The 19892-nt window shown below is 39.7% G+C and overlaps 1 protein-coding gene across 2 annotated transcripts in view; it reads right to left on the bottom strand.

The window, feature by feature from the left end:
* Positions 1–19892, bottom strand: part of PECAM1 (platelet and endothelial cell adhesion molecule 1) — a 63333-nt gene that overhangs the window by 15244 nt on the left and 28197 nt on the right. Inside the window, exons 6-14 of one of the 2 annotated variants that reach the window (XM_087956110.1) lie at positions 16190–16438; positions 14555–14836; positions 13651–13932; positions 9970–10077; positions 8178–8205; positions 7147–7220; positions 6086–6145; positions 4480–4548; positions 2383–2436 (exon numbers count right to left, since the gene is read on the bottom strand). In XM_087956110.1, coding sequence (XP_087812236.1) covers positions 2383–2436; positions 4480–4548; positions 6086–6145; positions 7147–7220; positions 8178–8205; positions 9970–10077; positions 13651–13932; positions 14555–14836; positions 16190–16438 — 1206 coding nt within the window. Of the gene's footprint in view, positions 1–2382; positions 2437–4243; positions 4398–4479; positions 4549–6085; positions 6146–7146; positions 7221–8177; positions 8206–9969; positions 10078–13650; positions 13933–14554; positions 14837–16189; positions 16439–19892 lie in introns of those variants that run through there. The other variant, XM_087956111.1, reaches the window with a different exon arrangement.

The raw sequence follows: 19892 nt of genomic DNA, 5'->3' as shown, positions 1-19892 counted from the left end.
TAATTAGAACAATACAGTCTTACTACATTTCCAAAAATAACTGAAGTTGCAGCCGGATATGTGCAAGAGAGAAGGGGTGCTTCTCACCAATCAAATCCAGATCACATTTTAATCAAATGACATTGATTAAACAAATTTTCTTCCTTTATAACAAATGAAATACTGATTTTAAAAGATTTGAAGCAAGACCTGCCCTTCACAAACTCATTTAGGTTGATGAAGTAGTGAAATTTGTTTTAGTATACATTTTCCCAAAAGAGAATTGTTGCATAAAATATAGCAACCTATACCTCACCCTAGGTGATGATGCAAAAAAGAAATGTAGCAGGAGGCCAGAAGAGAAAGAAAAATCCTCCTATCAGTAGTTCTTTAAACCAAGCCAAGCTGAGGCAAGTCAAATTTTGCATTCTAAGAAATATCTATTGAGTCATAGTTCTCCCAAAGGTGTTTTTCCCCAAAAGGCAACTGGCCTTTTTTAGTTTCAACAAGAAAGCCCAGTTGCCTTCTGGACAAAACACTTTTGGAGCACTTTAAGAAATGGAAACATTACAGGCACTCCTCATTTAAGGACCAGGCATTTTACAACAGTTCAAAGTTACAATGCTTTATATCCTTTAGAGCAGCCTGTCTGTCGTAAATGGTCATGCACCCCCCCTCCTGCAGTCACATGATGCCATGCTGGATAGGTCAACTTAATTCTGGGCTCAATTATGGTGGTAAATTGAGGACTGATTGTATTGACATTACCTCCCAGCTGATACCACTCTTCCTCCAAGTTGGGATGTTCATATGTTTATAGATTGAAAAGGCCTTTACTTTCACAGTACACCAAATATCTACTTTCTGATCTATTCCCCCTCTCTCCCACCAACATTGGTAGCCCATAAGAGTTACAGGAGCTAGGAAGATAACATCTTCCCTGGAGTATTATTCCAAGACCCTTAGGACTGAAGCATAAATACAAATATAGAAAACAGCTAGTCAGCAAGATATCCACATATTCCTTAAAACCTTCCATATTTTCATTTCTATATTTGAAGAGGGTTTTTTAGTATATGCAGTTTTTTCCAAATCAGTTTTTCCAAAATCATAAAAGACAAAGTTCAGTAAGACATAACATCCCCAAAAGTTTAAACTTAAATTTGGTTAAAAATCCTGTGCATAAAAAAAAGAAAACTCTGAATAAAATATTATTATAAAATTGAGATAGAGATTACCATCCCATATTTGGGGAGATAAAAACTTGTATATTTGGCAAGGATGTACAAATTGATATGCACTGTTTCCTGTGCAAATTAATGAAAGGTTGCCATTCATCCCTAGATAAAAATAAGTGGTGTACCTGAACAATAGTAATTACAAGAAAACAATTAAAGAGATCACCAAAGAAATCAACCCAGATTTCTCATTTGAGACACAAATGACCAGGCTCAAATTATCTTAATCTGGACACTATGAGAAGATTTAACTCTCTGGAAAAGGATCTAATGCTGGGAAAGTTGGAAGGAAAGAGAAAAAGAGGACAACCAGCAGAAGGGATGGATAGATTCATTTACAGTGGTGATGGGTGCATTGCTGGAAGACTTAAAGGACCAATCTCTCCTTAATTGTTATGGAGAAAATCTACCTGTGTGGTTGTTAAGAGCTGACACCTATCTATTGCACATAATCAGTTGTGTGGCCCAGCCTTCACAAGACACTGAAAAGACAAGATTTGTGGCACTTTGGAGCAGAATAGGACAACTCGTTGCGGCCAATTCTCCACTGCCAACTCGCCACAACCAGCTCACCACAGGACAACTTGCCACAGCCAATTCACCACGGGACAATTTACCATCATTTAAAAAGGGAAGAAAAATTAGGAATAGAAAGCAATAATGAGGCGTTCCATTGGATGACAAGCAAGGAAGGTTTTAAAACCACAATTTATGATGACATCAAGTTTAAATGACTGCGTACAAGGAACTTCAGAGAGATTTATTCAGATCAAAATAATTGGAACAGGAATAACACCAGGTATGTCTTAAAGGATGAACTGAGATGTACCGTCAACATGATGTTGATGAGTAGTTTAATAACTGCCTGCACAGTAATCCCTGACTTTATAACTACTCAGAAGTAAATCCCATTAATAGGATTTACTCTCAGAAAATTATAAGCCTTAGCTTCTCTTCTATAATCCTATGCAGATATATATTCAGAATTTAAATTCCACAGAATTTCATGAGACTTATTTCCAAGAATATTCATTATGTCTGGTATGAGTTTGCAATCTATGAATTCATTATTTTTGCTTTCTTCTTTCTTTACAAAAATAGGTGTAAAAGTACCAGGTAGAGATACTTAACTTTTCAATCTAATTTTCCCCCTTTGTTTACTTACCATTAATAGTTTTTCTGATTTCAGTATAAACTGTCTCATTATTTGTTACAGGAGCTAGAAAATAAAATCAGTGCAGAATCAGAAACTATCTTTAAATGGGTCAAACTGAACTATAATTAAAGGTGGCAGGGAAGCTGACCAGTGGAGCTGCTTCCAATATAGCTGAGGCAGGCCATACTTTATTTTGTTTGGTCTCTAACCAGTGGGTAAGGCACTGACCCATGGTTTAATCTGCAGAGGTCTTCTGCATCAGTGACTTCCTTGGCTTCTAGCATCTTCAGAGCATCACTCAGCCCTTCATAAAGTAATATACAGCCTGTTCTCATTGCTGTTATTTTTTGCAGACGAATGATTGGATGACTCCAGAAAATGCTATAAACCACCTGTGTGGAAATGATTTGTCAGTTATCTCTTGCAAATGTGAACAGAATTTATTTCTATACCTTCCTGTTTTTCTGTCCTCCTGACAGATTGTTATGAATGCATCTAATAAACAACATATTTAATTCAGGCAATTAATTCTCTGGCAAATTATTCTTCTGATCAAAATACAATTTAGGTAATCCAGAAGGCTCCTTCTGTATTTTCCTCCCTGTTACAAATCTTTCATAAAATGATAGGCTAACAATTTTATCCAGAAAAGCATATCCATCACTCATTCATCATTTATTTTTTATGAGAGGATCCTACGCTTTCAATAATGCCATATACAAAGATACATTTTTAATAACGGCCAAGATGCCATTATTAAGTGTCTGCACCAAACTGAGAGAGAAAAATTGGAACCTTATTCAAACCTGGAAGTGAGACATTCAGTCTCATTTTGTAGAAGAAAGGAAATGTGCTGGCATGACAGCTTGGAAGGGTTTTTTTTTTTAACCTTTTAAGGATTTCTGTTTAAAATATCAAATGAGATCATCCCTGCTTATGAGGCTATAAAAGCTCTGTTAAGGTGTGGCCCACTTTCTAAGTTCATAAATATACACGCACTCACAAAACTAACACGAACTAATCACAGTCTTGCCTAGGTTGCTCATACCTAAGACTCTGGATTCAAGGCATTACCAGATGTGTCTTCAAATCTGCTGGGAGAAATCCCAAGACATGGTTGACTAATTGGGGTGGGGCATTTTTACTGCCCCCAAACTGCCCAAATAAATTGGTCCTTAGCACCCTTTTTCTATTCCCCCCCTCCCCAGGGCATGGGGTATTTTCCCGCTCACACCAATCCATTTATTTGTCTACTGGGAGACATCACACAAGCCTTTTAGAGCCTCTGTTGACTGAATGAATGGCAGGATGGAAATACTCCAATAAGGGCTTCAGGAGGACAGGAGAAACAGGCCCTGAAAGATAGTTTTGCATGAACTGAGGGTACGTATTGCTCTCTAAGCTAGCCAATAGGGAAAAATAATTCCATAGACTGACATCATACCATAGATGAGCAGAACTCAAACCCTGGAAGTTAGATATAGTGGGCAGCCTTGATGGCTGGTATGTAGGACCCCCTAAGGGGCACCGGGCTGGGGAGACATATTCTAGTTTCAGTTGCCCAGAGTCATCTTCTGGTGAGGTAACTTTTATACAGCTAGTTTTCTGAAGTCAACCTAATACAGGTTAAAGAGGAAAATTATGAAGTTGTGCCTCATGCCGGCGCCCCATAGTCTGATTTCTTTTCCCTCTTCCCCCCAAACCCCCTCTGCTCTGGAAGTAAGGGTAAGTTTTCAGACCCAATTGCGAGGCAGCCGTTGGAAGGAAAGAGCAGGAAATGAGAATGGCCCACTTGTTCAATGTCTGATTTAATCTGCTGTTCGGAAGGCTGAAGGCAGAAATGAACGGGATAGCTTTGATGGCTTTTTCAGGCTAACGTTTCAGTGCATGAGGTGGCCCGTCTTGTCACAATGAACAGGATAAAAGGCTGGTTTGTTAATTAATAAACAAGCTAGAAGGAAGAGAGCTGCTGGCTCTTGAAGGTGCATTTCTTCCTGTTTATCCAGGCCTAATTGTGGCTGCTTCTGAAAAAAAAAACAATTTCAGGAACTACCATCAATCTCACAGCTGTTCTGGACACACTGTGTCCCAAGACGTCCTCCTTACCTCGGTAAGGGTCAGGCACCGATACTTGTACTTCCGTATATTCCACTTCAGGAACTTCAAGGTCAGATCCTGCCACAAGCAGAGTAAGAAAACTTTTGTTTCGGTTGGACTCCAAAACAACCGAGAAGTTGCATATGTCTGCCGTTGGTTCAAGTTGATCTTATTCCCACTGACTTTATAAAAACAATACAAGCCTTTGTCTAAATGACTAAATATGTGCATTTTCCTCCAGCAAACACTTTACGGCTTGGTATGATGTATAAACCAGCAGAATAAGACACTGTGTGTGTTCGTGCAACACATTAAGCCGTGGTTTGATGGAAAAGGAAAAAAAAAAAACCCAGACCAGCACAACTTTTGAGTATCCAAAAGAAGTATAACTAACCAACAAACCAACACATCAAAAATAGTAATACAGTGATAATGAAGTAAAAACCTACCTTCACTACAATGATTAATGGGGGGAAAATCTAAATGCTTCTTTTGTATTTATATCATAAATATCTTATGATATTTATGCTAGTTTTATCTGTTATTTCTTAGTTTCAATCCTGTAAATCTTTCTTTTTTTCCCCTTGATTAATTGCCTGCCTGATTATAGGTTTTATTGACTATATTATAATTCTTATAGATTATTAATTGATGGATTGATTATAGGTTGCATTAACAGAGGGATAGGAATCAAGAACATCTGAAATATTAGTACCACTTTATAAAACCATAGTAAGGCCACAGTTGGAATACTGTATCCAGTTTTGGTCTCCACAATATTAAAAAGATGTTGAGACTCTAGAAACAGTGCAGAAAAGATCAACAAAGATGGGGCTTAAGACAAAAATATAGGAAGAACAGTTGCAGGAATTGGATATGTCTAATCTAGTGAAAAAAAGAATTAGAGGAAACATGATAGCAGTGTTCCAGTATTTGAGTGGCTACCACAAAGGAGGGCAGGGGGGGTCAATCTGTTTTCCAAAGCACCAGAAGGCAGGACAAGAAATAATGGATGGAAACAAAGAGAGAAGCAACCTTGAATTAAGGAGAAATTTCCTGAGAGGTAGAACAATTAATCAATGGAATGGGTGCTTTTAGAAGTTGTGGATGCTCCAAAACTGGTGTTTTTAAAGACAGGAGAGCCACTTGTCTGAAATGGTATAGCGTCTCCTGCTTCAGCAGGGGGTTGGACTAGAAGACCTCCAAGGTCCCTTCCAACTCTGTTATTCTGTACTTATGTATTATTAAGCTGGTGTCAATTCTAGCAACCACAAAGAGAGACTTCCTTTAGGATGATCTTCCTCCTTCATGTTTATTTTATTTTACCCGACTGCACTGCAAAAGGATTGTCTGCCAGACATGGCCACATTTTACACATCTCTAAACTGCTCTGCGTGACCTTGGCTTAAGAAAGGAAATGTGGCTGTAGCATAATTACACCTAAAGGCAATTCAAGGATGTACCGTGCATGGGTGGAGTGTAAAATAAAGGTAACATCAAAGGAGGAGAAAAAACCCTGTTGCCAAGGGGTGTATCCCATAGGTGGATTCAAGTAGAGAAAGGCACCACACTAAAAAGTTAAAATTTGATGTGGAAACCCAAAGAAAGATATTACCTCTATTATCCTCTTTTGCACTGATATGATTTTTTTCACCATCTTCATTATACCCCGAACCTAAATGGCAAAAATGAAGATAAAAAGACAAAAAGGAGCATCAGGGAGAGAATTAGTGTTTTTACCCATTTCAGACTCTGACCATTCTCATTCTTTATTTTCAGCTATAATTATCAACTAGTCTCTAAGGAATTACCCCGGAAAAAAATGCATCTGTCAGTAATTCCCCATTACAGTCCCATGTTTGGTTACATTAACACAACTGTTACACTGGGCCAAGAGGAGTTAATGATCTTGGCCCTAGACTGGACCACTATCATTGTTGTCATCATCTTGGCAATGCTGGAATTATGTTGGCATTACACAATAAAGGATTCTTCCGCATGATCAGCTAATTGCAGATTGGAGAGGACCCGCCAAGTGAATTTAGAGGAGAGGCACCATCAACATTTTCAACGTTCAACACCAACATTTATCTGCTTCAGTTGTGTTTACCAGCTTCTTCTAGCACAATCTGTGTTATCTGGTCAGTCTAAAATGGACCAAGACCCGGGGTGAGCCGGGGAGCCAGTGGTGGTTGCATGTCCCCTTTCTGGTCCTTAGCACTGATTTTCAGTGTCACAATTCTCCAATTGTGCCAAAATGCTATTGCTCTCACTTCTCTGCCAACCTGTGGCTAGCAGGAGACGAAATGGGAGCAAATTATTTGGTAAAGCCATGGGCAGCTTTACTAAAAGGGTGTTACTTCCAGAAAAAAAAGTGGTGAAGAGCAGCTTTGATGCCAGTTTTCTTGAGTCTATTTCTCTTTCCCCACTTCGCTTGTCTTTGGATGACACTCATAGGATGGGAAGTCTAATCACAGAAGTCCTGCGGGTTTTCTCCTACCAGAAGCTGGCATGAAAGGAGATGTTCTTTGGTGCAGATCAAATTCTTATTCTGCTTTGTTGCCAGGGCAGATTAAGTTAGAAAGGCCAATTTCCACAATGGATGGGAGTATTTCATAGCTTCTATGAGGAAGTGCCCAAATCTATAACGGGCATTAAGGAAGCAAATAATCTTACCATAATAGAATTCTCCTTCATTATTTTGTCCCGTTATCCGTTTCCCATCCACTGAATTGGTTGCTCTTTTGGATCTAAAATGAAAGAGAACAAGGGAAATAAAGAGGCACTTGCATTACAAATTACACACAGGATTATCCAGGGTCTCAGTTGTATACCCCTCTGATGCCATAGAGCAGCCGTCCCCAACCTTTCTGATTCTGCGGACCAGCAGCAGAAACATCAGTGGCAGTGGGAGCTTCACATGTATGCCCACCCCTTCCATGGCCCAGTTTCCAACAGGCTGCACACTGGTACTAGTCCACAGCCTGGGAGTTGGGGACTCCTGCCATATAGGCAACTTTTCTGAACTGGTGAATCTATTCGGGAATATTACAATCGTGTTATAGGCTCTTCCACCAAATGGCTGACACGCCCACTCACGAAACACCCATTTAGCAGAAGGCAACTATTGAGGTTTCTTCCTGATACTTTTCTAGCCCTCTGTGATATTCCTCACCACTTCACCTTTTTCCTGGGGAGGTATACCCGTACAATTAATTGGGGAAATGTCTGAACTCTGATTTCCTTCTTTACCGAATATTCTTAATTCAATAGTTCTACATCTCCCAATGGACCACTTCTATAGCAGAAACTTTCTTAATGCTCTCAAAACATTTGTATAATTTAACTACCGGTAATTAATTAAATTATTTGTCATTTGGGCAGATCAATGAGAGTGTTCCTACAGAATAACGGTAGGAATTTATTTATTGCTTCCTATAGATATACGTGCAGAAAGCAATTATGTTTGGAAGAGTTAGCGGTAAAAGGAAACCAGGCCACCAAAGAACACAATGGCTGGACACCATCAAAGCTGACACCAACCACAGAAAAATTCAAAGAAGTAATGCAAGATTGGAAGATGTGGAGAGACCTGGCCCATAGAATTGGCAAAAATCTGATATGACTGAATGGATGACATCATCATCATCATTATCATCATCACCGATATACATATATCATCAATAACAATTTGAATTCCAACTTACACAGCCAACTCCGTAGAAATGTTTTTCGCTTGATAAGAGGGAGGAAAAAAACAATAAATTACTATGTTGCAGTGCAGAAACAGAAAGGCAGTTGTATAAACAAATGAACATGGAGGAAAAGTGCTTCTGATACTGTTACACTGCACAAAGAACTTTGGAAGCAGATGGATCTTAGTTTAAACTCATGTTAGTTTTCTCTAACTTCTTAAAGAATAATTTGTCATCGTAGCTATCAGAAATAACAATAGAGTTTGTAAAGTAGGGCCATGTAAAATGGCAAATGGGGCAGTTATGAAAAAAATCTTGCAAGACAACATTTGTAAAAATGTTGCTATCAAAAAAAAAACAAAACTCTATAACCCATAGAGAACCAATGACCAGAAATCAGTTTTATGAACAGTAACATATACATTCCCTTTCCACTGACAATCAAAAATTAATCACATAGTTTTAAATAGGATAGTTCTACAAAAATATCCTAAAAATATATATTTAAGAGTTTCCTGGGCTATCTAAGCAGATATTTTCAATTACTGTTTGCTACCAGATATAAATTTTAATCGATCAATGAAATTTTTAGAACATTATTTTGTATATCTTCAAATATACTGTTTTTTCCCCTTTTAAACATATTAATTAATTCAATTTTCCTGGTCACGTGGAACTAAATATTCACTATATAGGGTTGACAGACCTTGCAGAGTTCTTTCATTAAAGAAAGGACAATAACTACATTCATTGGTGACTGGAAACCCCTTGTGAACGTTTTGCATAAAAATGAAAAAAAGATGTGACTTTAGAGAGAGAGAGAGGTTAAAATATAATTGCACTTATACTTGATGTGAAGAACATTGGAAGCCACTTCTCTTTCTTCCTGCTTTTCTCTACTTATTTTCTTATTGCACTTTTAGTATTTCCTTTCCTTTCCTTTCCTTTCCTTTCCTTTCCTTTCCTTTCCTTTCCTTTCCTTTCCTTTCCTTTCCTTTCCTTTCCTTTCCTCTCCTCTCCTTTCCTTTCCTTTCCTTTCCTTTCCTCTTCTCTCCTCTCCTACCCTACCCTACCTTCTTCTTCCCCTTCCTTCTTTTCTTTTCCTTTTCTCTATTCTACCAAAGTTTGTATTAGTTCTTATTATTGCTGTAAACATTTTCGATATAAATTATTAAAACATGGGCCTGGATTTACAAACACAGTACATAAAAAACATAGTAGCTAATTGTTTGGGGTTTTTTTGAGAATTGGGAGAGAATATCAAATGTTCCATAAGCCATAATTTGTTTGAATACCTCATATTGAACAATTTCACATATAATCTTAAATGGGTTAATCCAGGACCAAGACAACTATATTTAGGATTAGTATGGCATGCAAACTCATGATTAATGCCTAGAACATGCCTGCATTTTGTAAATTCAAATACTCTTCTCCATTTCAACTTGCAAACGAATTCTTCTGTCATCTCAGTTTTTCCCCATACTGCAACAGAAGTCTCCATAAACATTTTCACTATGTTCACTAACATATCCCCTAACACTATAAATTGGTGTGCATTTGCAAATTTAACTTTCCAGCCAATCAGCAGAAGCACCACTGCAGGACAAACGAAGCACAAATTTAGTTTAGAAAAAAAAAAAGAGTATTAATTGAGGTGGGTGGAGGTGGTCTTTTTTTATTCCTTTTGTCAGGGTTAATAAGGGAAATGCAACATGAATTCTAATAACAAAAGGTTCAGAAGAAGGTTTCTGTACTATTCACTAATCTAGTAAGAACTAAAGATTTTTAAGGCAGGTTTTACCGTTTGCTTTCGAACGACAATTCAACCAAATGATTGTAATTATAGCAGCAAGAAAAATCAGGAGGATTGTGGTTATAATAAGTCCTTTCTTCCACGAAGCCATGACAACTAAAAATTAAGAGAAAAATAGATCACAATTCAGGCATATAATATCATAAGAATATCTTCTTACCGTGTCAACCCTTCACTGTGTCTGGATCAGTTACGGTACTAAGTTAGAGTTTATTTTAACTGTTCTAATAATCTTGTGCACAAAGTCAAAGCATAAAGTAGGAGTATAAAAAGGTTGACCCTCCACCTCCCCCTTCCTGGTTTCCATACTCCTCTTCTTCAAAACAAGGTGATCAGAAATGGTGCTACTGAAACACAATCCTCTCCAGCTATGTTAGAAGGAGGAAAATCCCCGAGGTTTCCAATAGAGGAATATTGGAAAAAAATGTTACAAGTAGTCTTCGATTTATGACCACAGCTGAGCCCAAAATTTTTGCTGCTGAACGAGTCATGTATTAAGTGAGTTTTGCTCCATTTTATAAGCTTCCTTGCCATAGCTGTTAAGTGAATCATTGCAGTTCTTAAGTTAGTAACTCAGATGTTAAATGAATTTGGCTTCCTCAACTGACTTGGTTTGTCAGAAGGTCGCAAAAATGACCACATGACCCTGGGACACTGCATTGGTCATAAATATGAGTCAGTTGCCAAGAATCTGAATTTTGATCAGATGATCATACGGAGGTGGCAAAGGTCATAAGTGTGAAAAACAGTCATAAGTCACTTTTTTCAGTACCGTTGTAAGTTTGAACAGTCAGTAAATGAACTTTTGTAAGTTGAGGACGGTTTGACAGCTAGAACAATTAATCAGAGGAACAAATTGCTTCCAATGCTGTAGGTTTTTAAGAAGAGATTGGACAACCCTTTGTCTGAAATGGTATTCCTGCCTGAGCACGGGGTTGGACTAGAAGACCTCCAAGGTCCCTTCCAACTCTGTTATTCTATTATTCTGAGGACTACCTGCCTTCGCTTGGAGTCGTTATGGGAAGGAGCTGGACAGGCAGATCCTGCCATGCAATTTTACTCTAACACAGGGCTGTCAAACTCGATTTCATTGAGGGCCACATCCGGGTTGTATTTGACCTCGGAGGGCTGGGGTAGACATGGCCAGGGAGGGCGTGGCCAGCTCTATGTCAATCGTCGAGGCTCTGTTTTTGGCCACGACGGCCATGACAGCCTCCTGCAGCTCTCAGCCCCGACTTTGGTATGATTACGTTCTATTGCTTGTGTTTGCGGTATGTGGAATTCTAGTGTGACATGGTCACTCTCACCCAAGGCTCCTGCACCCAAGTTTCAGCTCCCTCTATCACTTCTTCTGTGTTTGTAAGAATTACCGTATTTGCCGGCGTATAAGATGACTTTTTTGCCCCGAAAAACATGCCTCCAAGTGGGGGGTCGCCTTATACGCCGGCATATCCACTGCCGGCTTTCGGATGCTTGTTGGACGCAGCGAAGGCGCCTCTGGCTTCCCGGATCCCCTGCGCGCTTCCGCTTCATCCCGCCGCCTCGCTCCGCCCGAGGCTGCAGCCTTCCTGCTCTTCCCATGGCCCCTGGCACTCCGCCCTGCCGCTGCAGCCCCGGGATTTCTGGAGGGCGTTTCCGGTGGTGGTGGGGGTCGCCTTATACGCCGGGTCGCCTTATACGCCGGCAAATACGGTAAGCCCCGCTAGTCAGTGGTGGGATTCAGCCAGTTCGCACCACTTCGGCAGAACCAGTTGTTAACTTTCTGAGCAGTTTGGTGAACTGGTTGTTGGAAGCAATCATTAGGGCAGAGAAACGGTTGTTAAATTATTTGAATCCCATCACTGCCTCTAGTTCCCTCCTCTACCTTTTGGACAACAAAATTGTCAGCTAGGTTGGTTAGGAACCTCTTTGATTTCTCACTTGGTGCGGAATTAAGACTTCCAATTGGGTAATTGAAGTCCCCCATTACTATTCCTATATATATTTGTTAGTTTGTTAGCAAAAAGGGCATCTATTTTTTTCTGCTTGATTGGGAGAAATTAAGCAGTTTTCTCTGTCAGAGGGCTGTAGAAGGCTATCACAGCCAAAAGGAGAGCCTGGGAGGGCCGTGCGCAGCCCTCCCAAGCTCTGTTTTCTCTGGCAGAAGCGCCATGGGCCAGTCCTTCCCTGTTTCCAAGATGGCCTCATGGGCCAGATCTAAGCACCCTTGAGTTTGTCACCGCTGCTGTAACAGAATTGGACAAAATACTGAGGAAAAGCCACATAATAACGGCTAGGTGTAATGGAATTCTCTTTGTACTTCTGCTTGGTATGAAAGAACACGAGCTTCTTTCCATTGGCATGTTACATTCCTGGATGTACAGGCAGCAGCTTCTAACACCAAACTGAGAAAATGTGCATCAAGGTGCAAATTCTCCCCTCTTGTCCATAGAGGGCAATTTTTTATGTGGTACATGTGGTTCCATCACTTGTTCTCTATCTATGACCCTGAAGAGGTATGACAGGTAGTCCTCGACTTACAACCATCCATTTAGTGGCTATTCGAAGTTACAGTGATACTGAAAAATGTGATTTACGGCCATTTTTCACACTTAGGACCATTGCAGCATCCTCATGGTCATGTGATCAAAATTCAAACTCTTGGCAACTGGCATGTACGTGTATTTATGACAGTTGCACTATCTCGAGGTCATGTGATCACCATTTGCCAAACTTCCCAGTCATCATCTGACAAGCAAAGTCAATGGGGGAGGGAGCCAGATTCACTTAACAACCAGGTGATTCACTTAATAACTGCAGTGATGCATTTAACATTTGGCAAAAAAAGGTTGTAAAATGGTTCAAAACTCAATTAACAACTGCCTTGTTTAGCGATGGAAATTTGGGGCTCAGTTGTGGTCGTACATCAAGGACTACCTCTGCGTTTGTTTGAAAGCTGGGATAATTCATGCTTCCTGTTAGATCCTATCTAAGTTTCATCCTGGCATCTGCAATATTGTACATGTAGTCCTCGATTTACACCCACAATGGAGCCCAAAATTTCTGTTGTTAAGTGAGACATTTGTTAAGTGAGTTTTGCCTCATTTTATGACCTTTCTTGCCAAAGTTATTAAGTGGCTCACTGCAGTCGATAAGTTAGTAACCAGGTTGTGAAATGAATCTGGCTTTCTCATTGAGTTTGCTTGTCAGATCACAAAAGGGGATCACATGACCTTTGGGACACAGCAATGGTCATAAATATGAGCCAATTGCCAAGCATCTGAATCTTGATCACATGACCATGGGGAGGCTGCAATGGTCGTAACTGTGAAAAACAGTCATAAATCACTTTTTTCAGTGCCATTGTAACTTTGAATAGTCACTAAAACGAACTGTATAGAACAAAATCTGAAAGATTGTTCTAAGAAAACGTTTTCAGAAATGCAGAAAAATTATCCCTTATCCTCTTGTGGTGCACAATACACACTTCAATTCTTTCTTTTGAATCCTTGTACTAAGAAGCGGTTCTTAGTACTTCTTGGAGGTATTACATGGTGAAATTTAACCTCATCAAATGCAGTATCTACACCTTGTGTCATGATGACACAATGCGTGTTCATCCCCATCGTGATCAAGAACAGAAGGCAGGGCCAATAGACTTTGTCTTCTGTGCTCAGGAGCAGGACATACCCTTGACAAGGATCTTCTGGCTTTCCACAAAAGATTTTGCTTGGTTGTCAGCTCTGCAGAAGTAACTCCCTTCATCCTGGCTTGTGAAGCTTTCCTTCGCCCAAGAAACTACCTGTTTTTTCTTTTCTATGACCTGATGTAAGGATTTGCCATCGTTTTCTTTAAAAAAGTGGAACTCAATAGGGAAGGATCCTGATGCAACTGAGCAGAAAAATACGAGTCCATTGCCATCTTCTATGTTCTCCTCTGGTTCTCTTTTAAAAGTTATATTAACAACAGGAGCTGTGGATGAAAGTACATGGACAAAAGTCAGCAGCAGGTTAAATTGGGTTAGCAAAGGTCCCAATCCTTCCCAACTGTTTTATTTTTTATTTATTTAGTCTCCTGCTTTTATAATTTGTACAAACAATTCAAGACAGCAAATATATTCCAACATACTTTTATCTTCCTATTTCCCCCACAACAACAACCCTGTAAGATGGCTTGGGCTAAGAGAGAGGAACTGGCCCATAGTCACCCAGAGGGCTTTCATGCCTAAAACAGGATTATAACTCAGGGTCTCCCGCTTTCTACTCTGGTGCTTTCACCACTAGACCAAATTGGCTGGGCTTATGTGTAAAAAAAAAAAAATAGAATTGCTGTAGGTGAACATAAAGCTCTGTCATCTCTAATGGAATCCATTTCCAGACAGCATACAAAGGCAAGGAAATCCTGTCTATATTAGGATCTTTTTTAAAAAATAGCAACATAAGAGTTCTAAGATTTTTCAAAGGAACCTTATGAACAGATACCTTATCAACAGATCAGTTTTCCCAACCTAGCACCCTTCAGATATATTCAGATTCAGACAAACAGCAATTTTCGCCAATCTTCAAAAAAAAAAAGAAGCATACTAAATAGTTACCTATTATTGTGACATTTATCCTTTTGCTTTGTTGTGAAATAGAGTGGCCATTGTTAGCATGGCACCTGTATTGTCCAGACTCTTGGATGCTAGTCGCTTTGACTGTAAAGTTTGCTGGCACATTTTGTTCAGTCACAATCTTCCTGATATATATATTCCCTCTGTAAAGGGAGTATGTTATAGGCAGAGTCCCAAACTTTGAGTAGCATTGTAAGACAAAGAACTTATCCAGAACACCTACTTGGGAAAATGGTTGAGAAAGGACAGGCAGAGAAACTGGAGCTGGAAAGAAACAAGAGTATTATCAATTGACTGACTGACTGACTGACTGACTGACTGACTGAATGAATGAATGAATGACTGAATGACTGACTAACTAACTAAATTTATTTGCCGCCTATCTCACACATTAGGAGATTATTGCAGTTGAAATAATAAAACAACCCTGTTTCATTGCATGGCAGTTAATTCCTAAAATGGGAAATGAAAGTGCAGAAAGAAAGCCACACACAATGGTGAGGGGAAGTGCAGTCTATCCTTATTCAGAAATACAACAGCTCATTTAGTAACCATTCAAAGTCACAAAAGCACTGAAAAATGTGACTTAGGACTGTTTTTCTCAGTTTTGACCTTTGCAGCCTCCCCATGATCAAAATTCAGATGCTTGGCAGCTGGTTCATACTTATGGCCATTGCTGTGTCCCAAGGTCATGTGATCCCCTTTTGAGACCTTCTGACAAGCAAAATCAATGGAGAAGCCAGATTCACTTATCAACTGAGTTAAAAACTGATCAACTGCAGTGATTCACTCAACAATTGTGGCAAGGAAGGTCGTAAAGTTAAGATTCATTTAATAAATGTCTCACTTCACTACAATTGTGGCCGTAAGTCGAGGATTACTGTATTCTTTATGAAAGTAGTACGGGACAAAAATGCACTACCGCAGGACACAGATATGAGCTGATTCATTTAATGAAACAGATATGAGCTGATTCATTTAATGAAACATGAGTAATCACACACTGTCGTAAAGCTTGGTCACATGACCACGGTGTACCGCAAACAGCTGTAAATGTGGGCTAGTTGAAGAATGGGTCAAAAAGGGTCATGTGACTGCCTGTCTCGGGGGAGTTGTTGGAACTTCGGAACCAGGTCCTAAATAGTTTTTGAAGGTCCATCATAACTTTGAATGGTCACTAAGCAACTGATCATAAGTTGGGGGTTACCTGTACCATAAAGTTACAGAAAGGTTTGCATTCAAGCGTATAAAGATTTCCAATTTATCAGATAAGAAAGCCTTCCTTAGCCTTGGCTTTTCCAAATGCATTGGACATGCCAGCTAAGATTTCCAAGATTTCCAAGCTGTCCCAACTCTCAGCATATCTAGAAGAGGGTTCCTTGGTGCTCTCTGACCTTGCTTGTTTCCTTGCAGACATTTCATTACCCAAACATCATGGTGTTACCTAATTTGGGTAATGAAACATCTGCAAGAAAACAAGCAAGGTCAGAGAGCACCAAGGAACCCTCATTTCAACCCTGAACTACAAATATTCTCCTTTATTGATATCTAGAAGAGCTCCAGGTTAGAGAAGGCAGAAGTAAAAACAGAGGGCTTCACATCTTTAAATCAACCTACCATAAATGTGGAGAAATACTGGGTCACTTTCCTTGGAAATGTTGTTTATCTCTGCTCTACACATATAGATTCCACTGTCAGATACACGGAGTTGAGCCGTGTAAATGCTGGAGTTTATCAATATTTTGTTGTCCTTTATGAGCGAGAGACTGATCGGCATTGGGCCATTCACTTGACACTGAATTCGTACGATGCTGTTTTCGTCCCACTTGGTTTTATTAACCACTAACATCGGTTTGGAAAACAGTTCTGCAAAATAACGAGAGAGCATATATTACTGATCTGGAACGAGAAGGGGAGTCTGAAGATAGTTGTTTATTTAGAAAATTTATACAGCTACCCATCTTAAGCAAATAACCAATATAAAGCAGTAGTCAAAGCACTTCACAAATACAATCTCAAAAGCATGGATACCGGCTTCTGCTAACAACCTGGCTCTCCTTGTGGAGGGGTAACCAGGATTTCATAAACTTCTGAAAGGCCAAGAGGGTCAGAAACATTTAGATCTGGGGCTGGGTTGGGAAATACTGTTTCTTAAGATAGGCACGGTCACAGAGACTGTGTGACTCCTAGGCTCATGCAAGATGGCTCTATATCATTGAGGAGACCTGAAGTATATGTGCCCTGTTGGGACAGTCAGAAATGACTGGGGTGAGGCAGTTTTGGCTCTGTGCTATATTTGACCTTAAAAATTGTAGCTGGCACCTTACACCAGTGAGTTGCATAGACAAACTTAGTCGTGGTTTAGACTTCTGCATCACTACAGTCAGAGAACACTTGCGCCTGTTATTCGGAGACAATGGCATAGCTGTTGCATTATACTTTTGTGAATGCCAGTTTTTTGGATAGGGGGCCTTCAAACAACAATGTGACTTCCCTTCCACCTGCCTCCCAACAGGAACAATCAATCAGCATGAAGGACATGCATCTCTACACAACACATAGTTGACATTTGGGAGGTATGCACCTCAACCCGCCTACAACTATCAGCAACCTACTTTTATCCATCAACCCCTTCACAGTGCAGATATATGTCGATACCTACACTCAGTTGTGGACAAGTCTAAATCAGAGTTGAGATGTACCCAATACTATGCATGTCGATTGTTTCCTGGACCAATTGAAGGATTCAAATGCTTTTCAAGACAGGGTGTTGCAGTAATTCAATCTGAAAATGACTAAGGCATGAAAGACTACCAGCAGATCCAAGAAAAGGTGCAACTGGTACATAAAATGGGATTTGTGCAAATGTCCTGCCCACCTAGCATTTTGAAAGCATGCAAATGTGAGTAGATTAATAAGTACCACTTTGGTGGGACAGTGGAACAGTAACACCATTCCATGCACTTTTGGCGTATAGCACTGCTGGCCACATGACCATGGGAAATGTCTTCAGACAACGCTGGTTTCCTTGGCTAAGAAATGAAGATGAGCACTGCTCCCTAGAGTCAGACATGACCGGACAAGGAAATCTTTACCTTTCTACATTTTAGGCATAGCTACCAACTATTCCTTGATTAGAACTCATGAGTACAGGAGGACTCCCAGATTATACGCTAACTCTGCCTGCGGGGGGTGGGGGGAGGTGTTACTAATACTTCTAGAGTTATCAATGGCACCACTCCAGAACTAGCCCAAATCCAGAGACACTCATACTTGCTTGTATGAGTTGCAATCCAGTAAAGATACCTACCACCTTCACACTAAGATATGTCATCAAATGTTAGTTTTACAGAGTGTGAACTACCCTTTCAGAACCCCAAAAATAAAAAAACCATTAAAATAATTAGTGGGAGCATATGGTCAAAATTCTTGAATAATGGTTCCAAACACAGATAGATAGATAGATAGATAGATAGATAGATAGATAGATAGATAGATAGATAGATAGATAGATAGATAGATAGATAGATAGATAGATAGATAGATAGATAGATAGATAGATTTTCCCTCCGTCATCCAACAGGGAATGTTAAGTTAATAGTACTGGAATTATCACCATCAAAGTTGACACCAGCCAGAGCACAGAACAACACAAAGAAGTTGTGCAAGATCAGAAGATGTGGAGAGACATGGTTCATAGCATCACCAAGAATTGGACACGATTGAATGGATAACATTTCATCATCATCATTGGAATTATAGTGAGGAGGAATTTGTAAGGTGATTGTAGAGATGAAAGGAACAGGTTAACTATAATAACTGCAATGTACAAAGCCTCTTCCTTATCAGTACATAATGCATGGGATATCAAGTCTTAGTACCCCAGGCACGAACTGCACATTTATCTATGAAATGTGTGACCTGCCACAATTCAGTGATTCTTGGCAGCTTACAAAACTGAGCTGCCTTTTTCTGTTTTTAATAGCGAAAACAAGCTTAATTGCCCAACAGAAATTTGCCATTCTCAAGTTTGCAGAAATAATGGGGGAAGGACAATCTGTTGAAAGGAACTATTCAGTCCATGGGTTTCCTGCTATGTAAAAGGGCCTATTGTATGCCAAAGCATACAAAATTATTGTTTAAATTTCATGCATGGGTGATACTGGCCCCAACACCACCCTTTCAGCATTTTGCTCTGGGTCTAATTTTTCCTGTCACTGTCAGGAAACTCTGGATGATTCACTTTCGCTTCTAAGAACACTAAATGCACTTATTTGTTCACTTGCTCGCTGCCGAATGACTGGAAGGTGGCTTTTGTTTCTTCCAGGAAGTTTGGATTAATGTTTATGTATTCTTCTAAAAAGACATCCACAGTACAATGGAAACAATAAGAGAAATCATGAAAATAATAGCACATTGCTGAAAAAGACATAAATGTAAATCTTAAAATACGTTAAACTACAAGGATTACAACACTCATTCACTTTAAAAAGTAGTCCTCAACATACAACCACAACTGAGCCCAAAATTTCCATTGTTAAGCAAGGCAGTTGTTAAATGAGTTTTGCCCCATTTTCAACTTTTTTGCCATAGTTGTTAAGCGAATCATGCAGTTGTTAATTGGATCCTATAGTCATTAAGCAAATCTAGTTTCCTCCATTGACTTGGCTTGTCAGCTGGGAAGTGGTGATTACATGACCCTGGGAAAGTGCAACTGTCATAACTACATGGCCAGTTGCCAGGAGTCCAAATCTTGATTATGTGACCGTGGGATGCTGGTGTGACAGTGAAGCAAGTTTGAAAACTGGTCATAAGTCAGTTTTTCTCACTGCCGTTGTGTGAGAAAACAGACTCACCACTCAGAGATTTGACAAAGTGAGTGAAGCAGCAAAAAGTTTATTGAAAAGTACGTTCTTGGGTGGCTAGCAAAGTAAGCACACCCAAAGACAGATTCCAGCAGCATTTTATTCCCTCAGCCCAAAGCTCAAGTCCCTCCCTTGTTTTCCCCATTTGACAAGGGCCATAAGGTTTACAACCATTCCGGAATGCCTGTTTCACCCACCTGAGTCCCCTCCCTGTTTATATCTCTCCATCACCCTCTACTTAATTCCCTTTCCCCTTGTTTGCCTTTAGCAGTGAATGTGTACAATTTCACCTACCAGTAGCCCACAGGTCCTGCTTTCTTGGAACCCATTTGCATTGGTACAAGAAACTGAAATAAGTAGTTAGTTTCTTTAGCCTTATGCTTCTCTGTAAGCTCTTATGGTTAAACTGTTAGCTGGCATGTTTCTATCACCTAGCTATTCTTCTAAGATTGCAA

Source organism: Notechis scutatus, chromosome 2, assembly GCF_049901735.1.
Source record: "Notechis scutatus isolate UNSWTSFEM ecotype Mainland chromosome 2, rNotScu1.2, whole genome shotgun sequence".
In the NCBI taxonomy this organism is placed as follows: domain Eukaryota; kingdom Metazoa; phylum Chordata; class Lepidosauria; order Squamata; family Elapidae; genus Notechis; species Notechis scutatus.
This window is presented reverse-complemented; position numbering and strand designations above follow the sequence as displayed.